Consider the following 14,660-nt stretch of genomic DNA (forward strand, 5'->3'; position numbering starts at 1 on the left):
AAGCAGAAAGTACGGCAGACTTCGCTTGACTAGCCCAGCAAAGCAAGAAAGTGTAACTTTATAATGAATAGTCTATGATGTTACATGTCCTAAAATTATTTGCATAAAGATTTGCATAATAATGGTTAGCATAATTAAAGTACTGTTGCCGTCGTCAGATATAGTCACAATGCAATGCCGTGCTTAGAACCAAAACTGTTAACCATGAGCTAAACTGACGACCAGTGTTGTAGGCATTACCGAGAAAAGTAACTAAATACGTTAGTCGGTACGCAAAAAATGCTTTACCGCCTTACGTTACCTACAAAAAAAGGCAACGCTTTACCGTTACCGTTACCGATACGTTATTTTGCTGTTACGTTATTTTGCCTTTATTCCATGGCCATAAGTTCTAATCAGTGCGTCTTGGATGTAATAACTGAAGATAACAATTTTATAAAGCCCATATTTCATATAATTCCAACTTCACAAAGAAAATGTTGCTGAACTCAACAAATTTACAGTAATTCTGGCGTGCTTCTGCTTACGAAATTACGCGGAAATTGTGCAGCAATAAAGAAATGCTTAAATGGCATAGTTCCGGAAAAATATATTTGCACACATAAACAATTGTGTTTCACTTGAACTAGCATAATTATCGCAAAAATGTTTACGTCAAGGCGTTCAAGGTCAGCTTCGCTCGCTTAGGAACTCAATAACCAGAAACACAGCCGATGCTGCAGATAGAAATAAGCAAAATTTCTTTTGAAAACAATGTTGAAAAACAAAGTCAACTTCCTAATAGTTCCTTAATAGTAAAGCAATAATAGTTAAAACTTAAGCAACAGCTGCATTTCAAAGCTGTCATTAGACAGCTTGCCTCGCTTCTTAGTGGAGGTGTTTAGTGGGGGAGTGGGTGGTTCCTTGTTCTGGCTTGGGGAGAAAGGGGGGGGCGGATTGACTATGAAGGGAGAAAGCTGGAGCGATAGTATTTTTGAGCAGAAAATTTTTAGAAAGTTTAGTATGAGGTAGCTCACTACTGCGAGCAAAGTACTGCCTTATTTCTCCTCTACTTCGATGCGACAGCCGGTTGACTGCAATCCCCTATTCTGTACTGTGCTATTGTACTCTTTCGACGGCTCTCTTGGGGCCGTCTTGAAGTGAACTGGGGACATTTCTGAGCTTACTCGGAAGAGGGAACTGCCCCGCGAAGGATGCGAGAGTGTCGCCTGGGGACGAGACCTTTTGGTTGGAAAACAAGCTTGGCCAAACCACGCTACGTCGTCTGCAATTTTTATTCATTTGATTACGTGTACGAAAACTCCGCCTACAGCATATGTAGGAAAGTCTGAGGCCCATTAAATGTGTTGAGTGAATCGTAAAAGAAAGCTGATGATACTTAAATAAGTAGTCTGCAGTAAGCATTGTTACTTGAGTCTTATGCTAGGTAATGTTGAACTCAAGAAATATTTGTACTAGTACGTCTATCAATGTACGCATCGATCGGCATCGCTGTCATTGAAGGAATTGAAGCACTTCGTTAAATTTTCTGAACTCCATGGCTTCGTTTTGGTGATAGGCTCCACTGGTGAAGGCAAAATTACTCAAGAATTAGTCTTTGAAACCTCAGCTTTAAATTTTTAATTTACACTTTTTTTAATTGTTAATTTTAATTTACAAGCTATGCAGCCCATAATTTTTGTCCCTTCTAGTTTTTTGTTAAGCTAGCCTACGTAATGTTTCTGCCAATTGGCTTTTAATAACAAACTATAGACATAACAAGTTTCAATTCCTTATTAATTTCCGCGTACTTTCAAAATGGAACACATGTTTCTCGAGGATGAAATTGTCACATTTTTCCAGCACTTTTGTTTCCTTCACAAAAATAAAGACGAAGAGTTTCGGTTCACAGTTGTAGAAGCTTGGGCTTGCTGGTTTATATTACAAGGATAAAGCGTAACGCAAAAAGACGAGAACTCACAAAAACAGTCAAACATGGCGCTGTTTATGTGTGTTTCAAAGTTCTCGTATTTTTTGCGTTGCGCTTTTTCCTTGTCTTGATTTACGTAATTCTTTCAGAAACAGCTGTTGCAACTGAAATAACCTCTTGGATACATTTACTTATATCAGTTTCCTTCGTGCAATGAATAATTTTCTAGTTATAAAGGTGCCGATTCCTGTAATGCGTAACTGCCGTGTTCATTCAGAAATCAGTATAACCTTTTGAACTGAAGCCACACTAATCCGCCGTAGTGGTATCAGCATACGCTCGTATGCTGATCCCACTGTCGCGGGTTGGATCCTAGCCGCGACGGCCGTATTTAGATGTACAGTCTTTGTCAAAAGTAACCAGGCTTCATGGTTTGCTTCCCATTCGTATAACAGAGCTTTCACGGCTTCCCTAAAGGTCTTAAAGTTCTTTGAAGGTGAGAACAGGGGTTCTTCTTACCATACTGAGAGTTAGAGCTCAAGGGCTGGCATAATAGCTTTAATATACGACTGAGAAGGAAAACGCACAGCCTGGTTACTTTTGACAAACACTGTACTTGAAATCCAAAAACGCCTGTGTGCTTCGCGTAGTCAGCAGACGTTAAAGAACTTCAGGTGGCTTAAATTGTTCCCGAGCCTTCCGCTACGCTGTTCCCTTAGGTGCATGCGTCATCTTGGGGCGCTAAACCCAATGCAATTACAGGGGGCATTGAATGAACTTACGCGTTACTAATGCAAAATTATTGCAGTTAATCTGAAACTGAATTATAACTTTATTCCAACCATATTTGAATGGCCGCCGTGGTGGCTCAGTGGTTATGGTGCTCGGCTGCTGACCCGAAAGATGAGGGTTCGATCGCGGCCAGGGCGGTTGAATTTCTTTATAGGAGAAATTCTAGAGGCCCGTGTACTGTGCGATGTCAGTGCACGTTAAAGAACCCCAGGTGGTCGAAATTTCTGGAGCCCTCCGCTAAGGCGTCTCTCATAGCCTTAGTCGCTTTGGGACGTTAAACCCAATAAACCAAACCAAACCACCCATATTTGAATTATACCGGGTCTGTTCTGAAAGTAGTAGGACTGGTTTTTTCCTGGGCGAACGGGTGGACGAGAGGTGGTCTGCGCGTGCAGGATCGTTGAAGGGGGATATTGGGAATGCTGGGGAAAATCGGCAGTCGGCTCTCAGCCGTTGAAGAGAGGAGGTGGCTTGTACTGTGAACCCCTGTCGAAACGTCTCGTCACGCAGAATCGTCGAGCGTTTACTGGATCAGCGATACGCGATCAAATTTTGAGTAAATCTTGGTAAAACGGGCAAAGAGACTCACAAAATGATTAAGGAGGCCTACGGTGACGCTTCTATGGGTAGATCAGGTGTTTTTTGAGTGGCACAAGCGTTTCCGAGAAGGTAAGCAAAGAGTGGAGGAAGACGACCGCTCCAGGCGCCCTTCGACCAGCAAGACCACGGAAATGTGTAGTGAGTGAAACATTTACTCAACAGTGATCGTAGATGAGTATCAGAATGATTGCTGAGGACTTGAGCATTCCTCAAACCCAAGTTTTTGAGATCGTGACCGAAAATTTATCCATGAGGAAAGCGTGCGCGAAGTTGGTACCGAGAGTGTTGTCAGAGGAGGAAAAGGCCAACCGGTAGGATCTTCTTCATCATGCGAATGAGGACCCCGATTTTTTTGCCCAGCACAAGGCGGCAACGCTGCCTCAGCCCCCCTACCGCCTCGACCTGGCCCCGCCAGACGTTTTTCTATTCCTGAGAATAAAATCGACGCCCGATGGGAAACATCACGGATCGGTAGAGGTGGTTCAACAGGCCGTGACGAGGGAGCTAAACAGCATTCCGGTCCAGGCGTTCCTGGAGGCGTACGAAAACTGTAAATCTCATTGGCAGCAGCGTGTAGGTGCGGAAGGGTGCTACCTTGATAAATTGTAATCGTTTGTACTATTCTCTTGAACAAATTTTGTTTAAAAAATCAGTCCTACTACTTTCAGAACAGACCATGTATTCCTATTCTATTCTCCTTCTCCACGATTCCTTCGTGGTTGACGCAGTTGTAAGTATTAGTACTGGGTATTACTGGTTTGTATTTTGTATTCTGCCGCCTATGATGATGTCGCACCATTTTGATCAGTTGCGAGTATTTTTTAACGCCGCCACTTTTAGGCGACGCCGGTTTTTTCTTTGATAAGCCATGTGATGATTTCGCATTGAAATTGGAAAAAAAATTAACAAGCCTGCACCATACCCAAATCACAACGGGTTACTGAGGCAAAGAGAGGGCTATACTATTCTAGTGGAGCCTTCATTTGTCCTGAATATGTTATGCGCAGTCAGAAATGAAAAATAGCGTGATACTGCTCGACCCCAAATCAGGAGGTTAGTACATGGTGAATAAACAGTAAGCACCAAATTGCAGCATTGCTGGATAAGTTCTTCAGCACCAATTACCAATTACGCGTAAAGTAAATATAGAACGCTACTTGACAGCAGAAATGCACTGTATGTGAAAGGCGGGAAGGAACTTTCGTAGAGCGGTCTTCAACTAAATCATGAACAGAGCCGTGTGTTTCAGAGACAGATTCATTTTAATCATTGCAAGAGAGGTGTCCTTGGCAGTCACCCTCGAATACTACTCCAGATCAGTGTGTAGAAAAAAAAAGTGTCACAGAAATCAAGCGTAGAAAACACTCGTGCACTCAAATATACAAGATTTTTAAGGAGTGCGCATAAAACTCGTGTGTCCTATTCGCTTTGTTTCTTTTGCCTCGTCGTTCTTAGTTACCATTCCGGTCGAATATGCGTTAACAAGCCTGCTAAAATATTCTCGCAAATCTGTCTACTTGAGATTAGTTGGTAGTGCTTTTGTCTCCCACGCAGTTAAAGCCGCATCAAAACAGGGTCTGAAGAATTCATGCAGACGCTGGACGCCGTCTTGCCGGAGTCCTAAAGAACCTTGAAATGTCTTGCGATGTGTAATAAAATTCCGGCAGCAGGCAATCAAGTTTTCAAGGACGCGCAGACCCCGTGTCGAGCATAGAGGGCTTCTGGAGACAACAAATTTATGAATAAAAGTTGTTTGTAAAAGATACGTCCGAGCTAATTCGGCGCAGCCAATTCCGGTCACGCCTGTATAAATTTCGTGCCGTGCGAAAGTCACAAGTAGGATCGATTATTCCACGTTAGTGAGCTAATGAAGGCTCTCTTTGACATTCTGCCGCTTTTTTTCCCTCCAGTTGCAGAGGTCTGTGGATATAGACCGCTTTGTAAGACCGGTATGCTTGCCAGAGGAAAAGATGAAGCTCACTGGAAAAATTGTGACTATTGCCGGCTGGGGCGGTACCTTTGAAAGTAAGCGAATTCGGTGTTCTTTCTTTTTCTTAACCGGTACGACTGAAAGTTTGCACCCATAGCTTTTGTTACTATTAAGTGGTCACAGAAGGAAAATAAATATTCTGAAAAGGGCACGCCATATGACGACTGCGAATGTAGTTGAAACTCAGGAGCAGTTTTAAAACAAGCCACTACTGCTCTATAAGAAAAGCTGCAATAACAATAATAAGGCAATAACAAGGCACAAATGATATCATAACAAGGCACAAATGATATTGCAGAAGGCAACGTGCAATAACAAGGAACAAATGATATCAAAACAATTCTTCACTGCTGCGTGTCCGTGCGATTGTGGAAACCTTTTCCGGGGATGCCAGAAAAATTTCTCTCTGCAATTTTGTCCGTGAGTTTTGCACTCCATTGTGGGTGTCAGTAAATTCGTCAATAAATGTTCATTAACCTTATAACAGCCGGCACTATTGTCGTTAATAATGCTGCCTTTTTTGTCATGTGTCATTCGTAAAAAGTATAGTGTAAAGGCCAGGGGATAATTACTTTGAACTGTGTTCTGGTTACATCAGTTTGATGTTGTACTGTATGAGTAACAACATGAGCTTAAAAAATTTTCTACAGTTAAGGCGCAGGTAACATCGTGGGATGTATTACTTCTGACGTAACACACCACTGCAGCAGCCATGTTTCACTCACGTCACAAACACTTTTAACTTCTTCTAACTGAATTAAGTAATACGAGAATAGAATTTGTGCAGTCTGTGAAAACTCTGGCGTTTACTTTGCGGCCGATGTATCGTGGAATGACCGAATTAATTACGTATTTCAGAAACTATCGAGAGCAGTTGGTATCATGCGCCGAAATTGCTTTAATTTTCCCTCGTCAGTCAACTTTTTACTTTACCACTCTTTGTTCTCTTCCATAGCCAACTACTGATGCATGGTGTGGGAAACAACAACAGCCTAAAATATTAACAAACTCATTGTCCTAGAAAAACGTATTATAGGCATTGCATGTAACGTGCCGTATTTCTTCCACACTGCGAAGTGTATTTCTTCCACTTTTCCATCAACACAACGTTCTCTCAATGAAGTACATGTATAACTATAGGCTGTGCTATAAATATAAACTCGCCATAATGAAAAATGATCACTCCTTACTTACACTTGCTGGGTTAGAGCAAAGCAGAACTGTGTATCATACCAGTGCAGCAGAGCCTTGGAATGTTAAGAAATGCCGCACAAACTATGGGAAACAAATGTTTCAGCATACCTTACCGACACTTCTGAACCAGTTGCACTGCCAAAAGAATCTTGGTGTATCCAATATTTCTCCAAAAGAATTGCCCCAAAGGTTGATGCAGTTCTTTTTTTTTCTTGCTATTACCATTTTGAGCGCACCTGTAAATTTTGCTGTCCATTATTTTCTCCTCCCCCTCTTTGCCGATATAGGCTCTTTTATCTAATGAAGCTCTTTTTTCCTTTGCAAGCACAATGTACTGTGTACTGAACGTACATGTCTCATTCTCTGAACCGAGCTTACGAGTTTTTTCTCCTTACGTTTTGTTTGATGTCGTACTACGCCGCCGTCAATGCCGCACTGTAAGAGGAAGCCAGGACCTCTCAACCTGTCTATACAGCTTTTTCCCTGGCTGTCCTCGCCGCACCTAGTTGCGGAAATGAACCTTCGACCTTCACACAAGCAAGGCTGCCCTTAACAGCACTGCGATTGAGGTCTAAAAAGAAAAAAGCTTGAAATTCATTTGCTCTTACAGAATCATTAGAAGGAGAAGAATCTGCACATCAGTTTCAAAGAAATGCGTTACCATCACAAAAATCTCGGAGTTGTCGTATAAGTCGCTTGCGGTTTCGGAATGGAACAAGCTGCCTGAGGAAGTAGTGTCCATATTATCAAATGATTCATTTTCTTCCATGCTGTGACATTTTTTTGTGTATAATAATTCCGTGTTCTTTCTATCTCATTGTTATCTTTTTTTTTTGTAACCACCTGCACGCGGTGGCATTTGTGTACTTTTTCTTCTACCCCCCCACTGTAATGCCAGCCAATGGAGCTGTGGGTATGATGATAAATAAATAAATAAATAAAAATATGGAGTGTAATGCTGCTGACAATGCAATGTGCAAAGACTATGCTGCTTGAGAGCAGAAGAACGTTGTAGAAAACGAAAGTAGGAACAAATGGCATGGCCAGAGGGTTCAGATTAAAACCAAAATGCTAATCAAGAGTCTGCGGAGATTAAGCACCTTAACTAAAAAACGGTAAATAGACACTATGTCAACCGCGACTGAAAGCAGTCAGTAGCTCGCCTTTTCTCTTATCTCATCCGTAGCAGTTTTCTTCTGTGACAGCCTCCTTACGCTGTCAGGAAGCGGCAGCTTTCCTGTTTATTCTGAACCAACACCGGTTAGGTCACATTTCTACGTTCTTGACAGTTACATGAATTCGCATTACTATTGATTCACTCGCCGGGTTTTATGTCGCAGGTCCTTAGGCACGTATATTAAGTCGAAATTGAGTGTGTAGCACTAAAGAGTACTGGAAGGAAAAACTCCAGTTTTTTTGTTAGCTTTCGGGAGTCTATAGAGCGGTAGTGAAGAAAAATGCCGGATGACACCCACTTAGCAATCCACGCATTGGAAAGAGTGCTTAACAATGCTTGAACTGCCATAAGAGTTGAAAATAATTCAAGTCGTTTACATCACTGCAAGGTGAGGTCGGTGCAGCCTTATTTAAGAGACTTCTTTCAGTGCCCAGCAAAGCTCCTCAACGAGACTCATGCAACACGAGAAGTAATCGTAAGCAGTGCTATGAAGTATGACTAAAGAGCGATAGGGGTGCTTCTCTTAAATATAATGTGTGCATTCCTTTCAGTTCATTAAAAGATTAATGAAACATATTTTCAAAGCGACGAGGAAAAGAAAATAGGCTGTGTTTAACACACGAGATTCAAAGCCAACGCCTGAAATGAATTAAACCTCCCAAGAGCAGCACCACTGGAAGACATACAGAATTGCAGAAGACAATTTTACCATAATTTACCTGCCGACTGCCTAAAGTATCAAGCGTAGTCTTTATTCCTATGTACAGAGTCCTTACAGATTTTACTATTTTGCGAATCAATTTTCACAGTACTACAATTTAGGGAGCAAGGAAACACCGTTTCGGCAATGAAATGGGCGACCTTAAAAAAATATTTGGTGGAGGCGAACAAATTTTCACGTTATCTTTACTTTAGCACCACTCCAGAATATCATACATCTCATTCGTTTCTACTAGCTTTAAGGCACTTCTGGGGGATGCTATCGGTTAGAGGCATAGAGGAATGGCGGAGGGTCAGTCCACAGGAGCAGAGCAGTAACCGGAGGCAGGGGTGTTTTTGTACTGCGCCTGCGCACTGGCCCCCCGTTATTCCCTTATGCTCCTAACCGATAGCGTCCCCCCATTCCAAAAGCCTCTAATTTTTGCGCCTTTTTACTCTTACCGCTATACGGTCACAATCACGCGGATAAACCAAGTCTAACTTTGCAAACAGGCGAGTTTCGATGACTTAAGTATACTGAAAGTCTTGAGTCAAGTCCAAGAGAAGCAGTGGTTCTGAATTTATCAGAATAAATCAGGGATGAGCTCATCAATGAAATCGTCTTGCGTACAGTATAAGCCAAAAAAAAACAACTGAGTTGCCTCCCAAGTCCTTTCGGTTACTTGCTGTCGTCCACAAACCGAAGATGTGCGCTGAGGAACGTATGGCATGAAAATTGACTTGTGCAGAATATACGGCCTTTTGTCATGTGACTCGTGTTCTGGTTACGAATGCATTCATTTAGCCGGGCGGTTTGGGTGCGAGGCACCGATCGTTGAGACTGCACAGTGGTGTAGGACTAGTTTGTAGTCTATAAACAGTGGGAGAATACGATCGAAGATTGGCCAGGCAAAACAAGCTGACTGACTGGGATTATGGGCCTAGGTAAAACATACTTACATTACTGGCGAGCTGCACTGTACGCTCTCTCGCGTACGGGCCTTATCTACAATAATATCTTTGTTCTGAGTATACTGGCGTTCTCGGAATGATTTCGCAGCTGCTTGTCTCGCTAGAAATTTTTTGCGCTGACGAAGTAGCAGTTCATTTCACATACGCAACAGTGTCGCTACCCTCACCAATTTCTAAGCCAAATATGGAAACAATTCTTCATCAAAATGGTTGTGGTTTATAGTTTATGGGGTTTAACGTCCCAAAGCGACTAAGGCTATGAGAGACGCCGTAGTGGAGAGCTCCGGAAATTTCGACCACCTGGGGTTCTTTAACGTGCACTGACATCGCACATTATTCATCAAAATGCATGGACTGGAAAGGAAAGCTATATTGTAAGCCCTTAGTGTAAACCTCGTCTTTAATTGCGGTATTTATCATCATTTATCGGCTTCGTCTTTGTAGAAGACTGTCATTCCAATGTGTCGCAATCAATCGAGCCTGCTCCGGTGATTCTCAATCTTACAATTTATATTTCTTTTCCAGATGACACCGGAGGCTCTGACGAACTCTTGCACATAAATCGAAGAATCCTGCCGTATTCAAAATGCAAGCGAACATTTGTGGAGGACTGGCAAGCAAACTATTTTAACAAGTCGTTGGTGTTTTGTACACCTTCCGCTAGCAAAGACGCATGCGCGGTAAGCGCGAAATATGGGCGCTTGTTGCGCTGCATGTTTAATTTTAATGTCGCTTTCTGAGATTTCAGCAACTACACATAAAATATTGAGTTTCGTAATTTCAGACAAGGTCATGAAGTGGTGGCTGGCACGAATTGGATCTGTTAAGACTTCCAAATGTCATTGCCTGATGACTGGAAGGAAGGGACCTGCAATGATTCCTGCCATGAAGGAAATTTCGATGCGCCGAAAAAAATTTTATCAGGAAGAGATGGAGGACGGAGGTGTAATAATAAATTCGAGAGTATAGTGTGGCGGGCTAGTTGGTTCAAGACGATAGTAGGAACAACGCAGGCACAACACGACGAAGATAAATGGCACAGGCGCTGACTAGCAACTGATGTTTATTCTAAGGTGCACACAATAAGGAGTCTCGATATAATCAGCCGAGTCAACGTCGGGGATGGTGTATAGAGCCGAATAAAAGCGACAAAATTCAACAAAGTGCTATGGTTGTAGGACCGTGGGGTGCGTGACAGGTCTAAAAAAAAGAGATCAGATGGGATGAGGTGAACGATGGGCGGTTAATATTCCAGCCTACAAATGCCGAGCCTGTTTAACGAAAGCAATTCAGGCAACGGTGCTATAAGAAACCGTTCGATGGGAGGCACTGTTAGATAGGTTCCCTAGATAGGTTGTCTCCTTTGTAATTAGCTCAATGGATGAGCAGCTGGCACATGTGGCGCCACGGTTTCCAATGTGGCTGGCTTCATGAATCTCTCAATTAAAACTCTAATCTGGGCGAGTTGGTTCATAGCTTGAAAGGGGTACGTAGTTGCGCTAAAGACGGGACGAAAACTATGAAACACAAACGACATTGTACACGTCGTTTGTGTTTCCTCGTTTTCGTCCCGTCTTTCACGCAAGTACGCACCCATGTTAAGCTATGAATCTCTCGTGTCAGTTTGTCGGGGTAGCTTCTCAAAACATTCTTATCCTGAGCTGGCAGGCAAGAGCTCTCCTTGCACTTAACACGCGAATTGTTCCTGAGCCCGTCAAGCGTGATCTGAAATGTTCTTGCGGACGCTTGTTTCTGCAACATCCTCCCTGTCCAATGTAGGATGCTACACATAATAGCGCCATCTCCCAGACAAATGAGATCTCACATGGTTTCAGGAATCGATCTTTGTGCTTTCTCGTGCACGTTCCTTATCGCTCATCGTCTCGGTAGATTTTTTTGCAATGGGATCCTAATTTGTTGGGTAGTAAAAATAATATGCTAACTCTAAATTTCCCAGCAATCTTTTTGATTCTGTGGCTGACCTCGTGTAGGTATGAAATGACCGCTGTCGCTTTAGGCCGATCTGTATTCTAGTTACTATGATGCAATTGTCTGGGCCCTTTAAGATTTCCATCTAAGGTGGCCACGAGCCACTTGGGAAAGCCTGGTTTTGTCAACCGTTCTTCTTGCAGCTGCTATAAGCGAAGATAGCCGACATAACGAAGTTTCGTATGGAGAGAATAGAGCATGCTCTAAAGAACGGAGGCAGCCTAAAAGCGGTGATGAGTAAATTGGGCGTAGGTGAAAACCAGATGTGTACGTTAAGAGACAAGGAGGGTAATGTAATTAGCAACATGGATAAAATAGCTAAAACAGCCGAAGTGTTCTAACAAATCTATACAGTAGCCAATAGAATATGAGCGTTACTGAGAGCGACAGTAGCTCACAGCAATGGGACAACCCGCCAATAACGAAAGAAGTAAAGAAAGCCTTAGGAAGAATGAAAAGGAGAAACTAGCTGGTAAGGATCAGGTAACAGCAGATTTGTTGACTGACGTAGAGGAGATAATGCTAAAAAAAACTAGCCCTCTTGTAGAGAGATAGAGAGGGAGACTCTTTAATGAAATAAGAGAATTTAGCCGGCGCTTCAATATAGCTGGCATGCTACTCTGCGTAGGGAGGGGAATTTGGGAGATAAAGACTGAAGGAGAGTAGCGTGGAAAAGGTAAAAAAAAAACGAAGATAAAATGCGGCCATGAAATGGGTACTAAGGATGCAATGGCGAGTATTGGTGTAATCTATGGAATGATGGAGTGCATAGTCCGACAAATGGGCTGACGAAGTACGCCATGCCTTGCGTACCAGAAGCTGGAAGAACGCTAACATTATCTTAATTCACAAGAAAGGAGACATCATAGACTCGAAAACTTACTGGCCAATCACCTTACTGTCTGTTGCCTACAAGGTATTTACTAGGTTAATCGCTAATGAGTCAGGAAGCCTTTAGACTTCAATCAACCAAATGATCAGGCAAGCTTTCGTGAACTGTACTCGACAATAGATCATATTGACGCTATCAATCAGATGATCGTGAAATGCGCAGAATACAATCAACCCCTATATATAGTCTTCATTCATTGCGAGAATGCATTTGACTCACTGGAAACCTTAGCTCTCATGCCGGCATTCCGAAATCAGGGTGTTCAATAATTCTATGCGCAATTATTGGAAGATATCTATAACGACTGCACAGCTGTCATAGTGGTGCATAAATTCAGCAATAAATTCCTATAAGGAAGTGTGTCACTATCTCGCCAATGCTATTCACCGCCTGTTGACAGGGCGTATTCCGAGGCCTGAATTGTTAATAGTTGGGGATCAGAGTTAATAGAGAATACCTAAGTAATCAGCGATTCGCTGATAACATTTCCTTGATAAGTCGCTCAGGACATGAAAAGCAAGGCCTGATAAATAAGTTCGACACACACAGCAGAACGGTGGGGCTAAAAGTCAACATGCAGAAAACCAAAGAATAGGAGTTCGTCACTGGTAGCGAGGGACTGGAAGTAGTAAGAGATTATGTCTGTTTAGGGCAGGTAGTGATCGCTGATCCGGGTCATGAGAGGGAAATAACTAGAAGGAAAAGAATTGGGTGGAGCGCATATGGCAGGTTCTCTCAGATCATGATTGAAAGTTTACAATATCCCTCAAGAGAAAAGTTCACAACAGTTGTATCTTAACGGTACTTACCTATGGGGCAGAAACGTGGAGGCTGACGAGGAGGGTTCAGCTTAAGTTAATTACAATGCAGCGAGCTATGGAAAGAAAAATGATAGGTTTAACGTTAAGAGATCGAAAGAGGGTGGAGTGGGTGAGGGGAAAAACGCGAGTTAATGACATCCTAGTCGAAATCAAGAGGAAGAAATGGGCTTGGGCAGGGCGTGTAATGTGAAGGCAAGATAAGCGCTGGCCCTTAAGGGTAACGGAGAGGATTCCAAGAGAAGGCAAGTGTAGCAGGGGACGGCAGAAAGTTAGGTGGGTGGATGAGATTAAGAAGTTTGCGGGGATATGGGGGTTGCAATAATTGGAGAGACATGGGAGATTATTTCGCCCTACAGTGGGCGTAGTCAGGCTGATAATGATGATTCTTGCACCTCGGTGTTGGTTAGGACTTAGTGGGTACATGATGTATAAAAAGCATTCCTTATAGTAGATGCGGCAATACGGCGCTTCACAAGTTTTGCGTGCACCGACGAGAAGAGAACAAGGCGTTTTATCGAGCGCGGCGCGTACTTGCAGCAGATGTGATCGATAGTAGTGTGAGGTCCAATTCGAGAAAGCTTCATTCTTCGGTTGCTTGTTTTTATGTAGTTAATGAGAGGCCTGGAAATTGTGAACATTAGAGGCCTGGCTTGCCTTCCAGTGTTGTTAGCATGTTAAAGGCAGTTAACAGTAGAGAAAAGGAAGTCAACATAACAACTGATTCGGTTACGCATAAGCGATAAATTAGCTTTTTCTACTTAGAATGACGATCGTGCCCCTTTCGGCTTAAGAGAATTATCGGTTTGTTGGCAACATGTGACCCCTCCTGACCACCAGATGACGCCTGTAGGCTAATGATCAGTGCGTCTTAGTTTTAAAAATGAGAAAATTAGAAATTGCCTAACGTCCGGCAAAATAGCTACATTTAGTGTGCGTAAGCGTGCATAAGTTTATGGGACGGAGACACAATCGATGAAACTCTTGTATGATCTGTGTACGCCGCGAGCAGACTACGAGCGGCGAGGTGGTGGCCGGTAGGTGTGAACGAGGCAGCATTTCGGCGGTGGCGGATTTCGCTCGCCCCTGCTGCCGAATTCCCAAGTTAAGCTAACTAGGGAGAGAGAGGCCGCATCGCGGAAAACAAACCAAAAGAGATGGAGCAAGGCGATCCCCACATCCTCCCAACCCTAAATCGACCAACGCCTGTGCACGTACGTGCTACGGAAGAAACTCCTGGCCTTCTTGATGCAGATCTTGCAGCAGAAGTGGCTCCGATGTCCTCTACGCAGACTTCCGCCTTGTTTCGAAGGCGGCGTGGAGGTTCCTGTCCGGCTAGCATCAGCCATAGACTGCGTCTACAGGCCTGTGATGAGACAGCCAGTATAGCACTCTAGGCCAGGATTCAGCACTAAATGCCAGTGTAACAGCAGCCGGAGGAGAGTGCTGACTGATCATGCCAGAGCTACGCCGGATAGATCAACCAAACAGGATAGAGGCAGCCAAGTCGCACCAGGCGGCATGAAGACGATGTGCACTGAACACTGACCCTGGGTTGCTCCGCTGGATCCGCAAAACTGCCGAAATGCGCTCCGCATGACTTTAATCTAGTTCACGGGAGGCCTCGC

General features: G+C 43.4%; 1 protein-coding gene across 1 annotated transcript in view; it reads left to right on the forward strand.

The window, feature by feature from the left end:
• Positions 1-14,660, forward strand: part of LOC149326821 (trypsin-1-like) — a 116,557-nt gene that overhangs the window by 84,289 nt on the left and 17,608 nt on the right. The window contains exons 5-6 of the mRNA XM_089564686.1: positions 5,212-5,326; positions 9,859-10,013. Coding sequence (XP_089420812.1) covers positions 5,212-5,326; positions 9,859-10,013 — 270 coding nt within the window. The remainder of the gene's footprint in view (positions 1-5,211; positions 5,327-9,858; positions 10,014-14,660) is intronic.

Source organism: Amblyomma mixtum, chromosome 10, assembly GCF_055824585.1.
Source record: "Amblyomma mixtum isolate Tamu chromosome 10, ASM5582458v1, whole genome shotgun sequence".
In the NCBI taxonomy this organism is placed as follows: domain Eukaryota; kingdom Metazoa; phylum Arthropoda; class Arachnida; order Ixodida; family Ixodidae; genus Amblyomma; species Amblyomma mixtum.